Raw genomic sequence first — 6,743 nt, 5'->3', positions numbered from 1 at the left:
AGGGAGTACTAATTTGTGGCTTCATCAATTTCAAGATCTAATTCACCGGCTCAGTCTACCGGAGGTGCTCATAGGGGTAGGGTGTGCGTGTATACGTTCATAGGGGTGAGTGTATGCGCGTGTATGTGAGCGTCTATGTTTGTACTGTGTTTTTCTAAAAAAGATATTAATTACACCCTCTGAAACAACACAGTGCCCCAATGACAATATAGATGCACACAGCAAAAAAAAATTACATATTAGAAAACCCCGGTACAGAGATCTATTCCTTGTTGCAGCGACCCAAACACCATGGATACAGTACCAGAACTCCATCTTCTCCAAAAGCGACGCCTCCAAGAAGGAAATAGTACACAAGCGCCGCCATCGCCATGATCATAGATCATAGGTTTTGACCCTGGAGAAAGTCCGCGCTCACAAAACAATGCCTCCAACAAGGCTATTGCTAGGTACATCCAGTTAAGGTCAGACCTTGGATTTTCACCCTGCAAGTTTAGAATCTGAATTCTCCCGTATTATCGCCCACACTTGCCATTACCACTTCTCCAAGTCACAAATCACCAAAGACAATTCCTCATCACCACCAGTACTTGAACCACCATTACTAATCCTCGGAACTCAGCTTTCGTGTCATTCTCCGCGATCTACTTCACCATGGATTGGATCTAAAGACATGTTCCCATGATGGCAACAACCTGCAGAGCTTCGAATCGCTCCCGCTGAAACCAATGGCCAGAAAAACATGGTTGCACATGACCGAATACCATCCCATCCGACAATCTCTAGGCATGTTGTCCATTTGAAGTTCGCTGGCGGAGTCTTCCGAAACTCGACAGTCTGACTAGATCAATGGAGACATGCATCAAGCAGATCATCTTAATGCCGTGACAGAGATCCTAGGACCACCAACTTTATTCATGCCGTGCGAGCATCCCCCACGCCACCCGCCGGCGACCTGCCAAATGTGGGATGAACACCACAAACCATCCAGGCCGACCGCCTTCGGCGGAGAAGGAGGGCGCCGCCGCCTTGGTATCCTTGTGTTGCGGGAATGGCCTAGCCTCTAGGGGCCATCGTCGGAGACGTCGTGGTGCAGGGGGAGGAGTGTCCAATCCGAACCCCTTGGGCCCAGATTGGCCCAATGCCACCACCCAACCCGAGTCGCCTGCCACCGTACAGTACGCCAAAGACCGGTCGCCATCGTTGAGGATGGAGCGGATGGATGTCGGTGCCAACCTCCAGATCTTGGCCGAGGAAGATCCACCGACGCCGCCACACGGTCTTTGCCCGACAACGTTGCCAACGACGGCGGGATGGGGAGGGGGAGACGGGAGGCCCAAGATGCTGGCGGCTAGGCGTCCTGGTGCGGCACGCCGCCGCACGAGGAGGCACAAACCTTAAAATTATACTCACTCTGTCATGTAAAGGACGTCATAGATTTTTCTTAAGTATAACCTTAAGATACGGAGTACTTGAAAACAACATGAGAGCATGCACTTTCAAGAGTAAAAAAAATTGGCTTAGCAAAAAAAAAAAACTTCGATCCTCAAAGGTAATTTAAGGGTCCACAAAACTTTATATGGAAAATTAACTCTCTTAGCAATTAGAAAGGAATACGTTGATTTCACATGAAAACATCCGATTTAGTCAATAACCACACTAGCCTATCCCGCTCTTCAGTCAAACTAACATGACTGCAAGTTTCCAAAAGTTTTAACCACATCTCTTAAGTTTCATTGTGTAAGAACCTTATGACTTCTCAAAAAACCTCAAACCGTGTAGTGAAAACCGTATTAATAGTAAAATTATGTCTACAGCACAAATTATACAACCGTGGGAAATTTTGGCATAATGGCCTATGTCGAACTCACCTATCCTCCCAAAATCGAGTCTTCATGCCATCACCGATTACTCTTTTACAACAACTATACAAAAGATCTTTTACGAACACCAAACCTGACCAAAAGTGTGAATGAGCATCGCTTGGCTTGCATTGAGTAAAAGTCCCTTTTCTGAGGTACTTTGCCCTAACCAAATCCCGCCATATACCCTCTTCATTCTCAAACCTCTAAATCCACTTATCGAGAAGACTAATATTCTTAAGACGCAAATTTATCACCCCAGGTCCTCCTTGGTATTTTGGCCGACATATATCAACCCGTTTAACTAGGTGGTATTTCTTTACGTTTTGCTTTTCTTGCCAAAGCATGCGATCCCGAAAGTCACATCTTTTCACGAACCCTTTTGGCATCACAAAAAACAAAATCATAAAACTACATTGTTGAGAGAAGATTGAATCAAAATCAACCTAGATCTCCTATCGAAGTAAGACTGCCTTTCCACCTAGCAATCTTATTCTCTATCTTATCCTCGGTGCTTTTCCTCACAAACACTTGTAATGCATAGGTACCCCCAAATACTTAGACGGGAAAAATACATAAGATAAATTTTAATCAAGCCCATAAGTTGCTAAAAAATACATATGATAAAATTTAAATTCCTAGCACTTTCTAAACTATCTTCGAATATGAAAATTGTACCATCAGCATATTGTATAATTGCTGGATTTAACCTGTTTCAATTTTAATTTGTGAATGGGCTGCGTCATATATTTCGGGCTAGAGAGGTAGTTGAATGTTATTGTGGCTGCCAAAAGAAAAGAAAAAGTTTGCAAGTTCGGGGGGAAAGGTTAGGTACGGGACTACGGGTGCAAGAGGCTTGAAAATTCGACCGCCCTGGCTCCCTCCAAATGTCGAGCTCTCCTCCATGCGGGCTCCTTCCCCGACAACTCCTCTCATCCTCCAACATTTATTTCCCTCTCCAGCGTCCTCACCCAAAACTCTCGCGCGCCATGCAACGCAACGCCATGGCTTCCTCCGTCGACGTCCTTCTCCCCTAGCTTGTTGCCTCGCGCGGGCATTCTTTCTTTAACCGATCTATCTGACTGCCTCGATCACGTTCACGTCACGCCACCATGACGGGGGGCAAGATGAACCAGATCCCGGCTCCGGCGAGCCGGCTGTGGGAGGCGGGGATCCGCAAGCTCAACACCACCATGGCCATCCGCCGAGGTAGCTCCGTATTTCCAGCCACCGGACCCGCCGTGATCGACGGCGACCCAGCCGTCGCCCTCTCCGTGGTCGCCTCTTCCAACACCATCTACGGCTATGACGTTGTCGAAAACGACGCCGACAGCGCTGCCACCGAGGAGAATGACGAAGACGAGGACGACGAGGAGGAGGAGGACGAGGACGAGGAGGAAGACGACGATTCTGCGGTCTCGGTCACCCACTCGGAGCAGCTGCTCCCCAGCGGCGACTTCTACCAGGGTGGCGTCAGCGAGGACCTCCCGCACGGCTCCGGCAAGTTTTTGTGGACGGACGGCAGCATGTACGAGGGCTCGTGGCGCCGGGGGCGCGCGTCCGGCCGTGGCAAGTTCTCCTGGCCCTCCGGCGCAACCTACGAGGGCGACCTCGCCGGCGGCTACATGCACGGACACGGCACCTACATCGGCGAGTTCGGGGACACGTTCGCGGGACACTGGGCCAACAACTTCCGGCACGGCCGCGGCACGCAGGCGTACGCCAACGGCGACGTCTACGACGGACACTGGCGCGACGGGCGGCAGGACGGGCACGGCCGCTATATTTGGCGGTACGGGCACGAGTACATCGGCACGTGGAAGGCCGGCGAGATGCACGGCTGCGGCACCGTGATATGGGCGGACGGCGACCGGTACGACGGCGCGTGGGAGGACGCCAAGCCAAAGGGCCAGGGCACGTTCCGGTGGGCTGACGGAAGCATGTACATCGGGGTCTGGTGGCAGGAGCAGGAGTCTGGCGAGACCAACGCCAAGAGCGGCGTCTACTACCCTCCTTCCGGTGGGCCGGCCGTGCCCATGCCGCCGCGGGAGCCCAGGGAGGCGATCACCAAACTGCTGGAGGAGCTGGAGGTGACGGAGGGGAAGGTGGCGTCGCTGCTGCCGTCGCAGAAGATAGTCACGTGGCCCGGGGTAGAGGCCGTGCTCAAGAAGCCGGTGTGGCGGCCGCCGGAGCCCGAGCAAATCCAAGGGAGGAGGTCCAGCGTGCACAGGATGAGCAGTGTGTCGGACATGGACAACATTCCCGAAGCGGAGGAGGCCCCGGCCCCGGCCCAGACGCAGTCCGGCCAGTTCCTGGCCGGCGGCAGCGAGGATGCGCAGGCCAGGGCGGCGTCAGTGGAGAGGGCGTGGCTGCGAGCGACGTCGTGCATGCGCGCCCCGCCGAAGCCGGCGAAGAAGCAGGGGGAGACCATATCCAAGGGGCACAAGAACTACGAGCTCATGCTCAACCTCCAGCTTGGCATCAGGTGCGCGCGCCGGCCAAACAATTGCCATGAATTTGAATCTGTCTCTGCCGGCAGCTGCCATTGCACTGACACGAAATGATCACCATGAACTCAATTTGTTTGGAGCTCGAGCAGGCATGCTGTGGGGAGGCATTCTGCGCCAAACACGCTGGATCTGAAATCAAGGGCGTTTGATCCCAATGAGAAGGTGTGGACGAGGTTTCCTCCTGAAGGATCAAAGCACACGCCGCCTCACCAATCCTGCGATTTCCGGTGGAAGGACTACTGCCCCTTGGTCTTCAGGTCCGAAATATTTTTTGCATTATTTGGATTGAACCAGTCCCTTCAAAAACTGAAGAAATTTGATAAAAGTTTTTGATTGACTACAGTTCATGTATCACCCAAAATTGAAGAGCAAAATGCGAATATTGCACTACCTACTGAAATGACTGATCTTGCGTGATCTTACTCCAGGACATTGCGCAAGCTCTTCGACGTTGACCCAGCAGACTACATGATCTCCATTTGCGGCGATGATGCGCTCCGGGAGCTATCATCGCCTGGCAAAAGTGGAAGCTTCTTCTACCTCACCAATGATGACAAGTACATGATCAAGACAATGAAGAAAGCAGAAGTTAAGGTAAGCTATTAAGATACAAATAAATATATTCCCTTTATTGAAAGAAATTAAATATGGCATTGCAAGATCTGATTTTGTGGTTTTTGGTGTTATGAACAGGTGCTTCTTAGGATGCTTCCAGCCTATTATAAACATGTACGCAATTACGAACATACTCTAGTGACCAAGTTCTTTGGCCTGCACTGTGTTAAAATCACAGGAGGTATTCAGAAAAAGGTTAGGATGCGTTGAACAGTTGGTGTGTTCGTTGAAAATGACCATCAGGGAAGATATACGCCTGAGTATATGCTCAGGTTTTGTTGCTATTTCATTCAGGTTCGGTTTGTCATAATGGGGAACCTCTTCTGCTCTCACTATGCGATTCATCGGCGTTTTGATTTGAAAGGATCTTCGCAAGGTCGCATGACCGACAAACCCCTTGATCAAATTGATGAGCACACCACTCTGAAGGATCTTGATCTCAATTTTATTTTCCGGTTAGGAGGAACTTGGTTCCAGGACTTCTGCAGGTATGTTTACATCCGCCAATTGTGTGCAAAAGATTTATTTTATCTGGTTACGTTTTAATGCTAGTACTAAATGTCCTAAATTAATCACCCAAAACGGGTACTCCTAAAAAAGTGTGTTTAAAAGTCACTTAACCATCCTTGTGTTATGGTTTATGTTTCTTAATTACCAGGCAAGTGGACAAAGATTGCGAGTTGCTAGAGCAGGAGAGGATCATGGATTATAGTCTTTTAGTCGGCATTCACTTCAAAGATCGACGTAAACATATGATTACCTCATAAAATATAGTATTTTGAATTCAGATGTCCTGAAAAATAATCTCTCCTTTCCTGCCTGTTACAGATTGTACTAATGCTGACAACGGTGCTGCTGAAGATTCTGAACAAAATAGGTATATCACAAATGCAATTTACAGCAATTCGCTACCAAATATTTGTAAAATATGCATGACAATACTGTTTTCAGTTCTTAACTTGTTATCGATGCAACACAATTAGACTTGCATTGGAAAGGTCAAGTAATGTGATCCACTTCTTCAGTGGAACATGGTATCGTCCTGTTCCTGAAGAAATAGGCAGTGCTTAACTGCTTACTAACTAACTAGCAACTCAAAGATGCTGTCAAACAAAACAAAACTACCAACTGAAAGATCACTACTCTCAACTGAAGACACTTGCAAGCCTCACAACATAGTATGATCTTTGCAGGAAATTACCACTGAAACTGGGGATCGCCATGCAGTCGAGGGTGGAGAACGTCGTGCGGAACCCCGAGAGCGAGTCGCCTCTCATCGGCGATCCCACCGGAGAATTTCGGGAGGTGGTCCTCTTCTTCGGCATCATTGACATCCTGCAGGACTACGACATCAGCAAGAAGCTGGAGCACGCCTACAAGTCCCAACTCTATGACCCCAACTCTATATCTGCCGTCGACCCCAAGCAGTACTGCAAGCGGTTCAGAGACTTCATATACAGGGCTTTCACTGAAGATGTGTAGTGATTTCTCATTTCCTCCATTGAGAAAAAGGAAAAAGATCTGATTCTTCCGACCATAGATGGGCGGGCGACGTGTCGGCACGGCAAATTTTGGTTCAGCTGGAAATTGTTCATAGGTTCTGTACATTTCACAAATGATATCCTCATTTAATTAGAGCTAGCGTAACCGCGATCATGCTGAGATTGGCATGGAAAGGATGTAGAACAGAGAGTGTTATTCATGTAACCATTGCTTCATTTCTTAATAAACCGCATCATATCACTGAACTGAACCA

General features: G+C 49.0%; 1 protein-coding gene across 1 annotated transcript; it reads left to right on the top strand.

Moving 5' to 3' along the window:
- The first annotated feature begins 2,965 nt into the window (after positions 1-2,965).
- Positions 2,966-6,469, top strand: LOC124699220 (phosphatidylinositol 4-phosphate 5-kinase 6-like). The gene is made up of 8 exons (XM_047231559.1): positions 2,966-4,347; positions 4,462-4,629; positions 4,801-4,966; positions 5,066-5,182; positions 5,282-5,475; positions 5,646-5,731; positions 5,816-5,864; positions 6,181-6,469. The coding sequence occupies exons 1-8, from the start codon at positions 2,975-2,977 to the stop codon at positions 6,467-6,469; spliced, it is 2,442 nt and encodes an 813-aa protein (XP_047087515.1). The 5' UTR covers positions 2,966-2,974.
- The last annotated feature ends 274 nt before the right edge of the window (positions 6,470-6,743 follow it).

Source organism: Lolium rigidum, chromosome 3 (genome assembly GCF_022539505.1).
Source record: "Lolium rigidum isolate FL_2022 chromosome 3, APGP_CSIRO_Lrig_0.1, whole genome shotgun sequence".
NCBI classification, from domain to species: domain Eukaryota; kingdom Viridiplantae; phylum Streptophyta; class Magnoliopsida; order Poales; family Poaceae; genus Lolium; species Lolium rigidum.
Note: the sequence above shows the minus strand (reverse complement) of the source record. Positions and strands in the feature narration are given on the sequence as shown.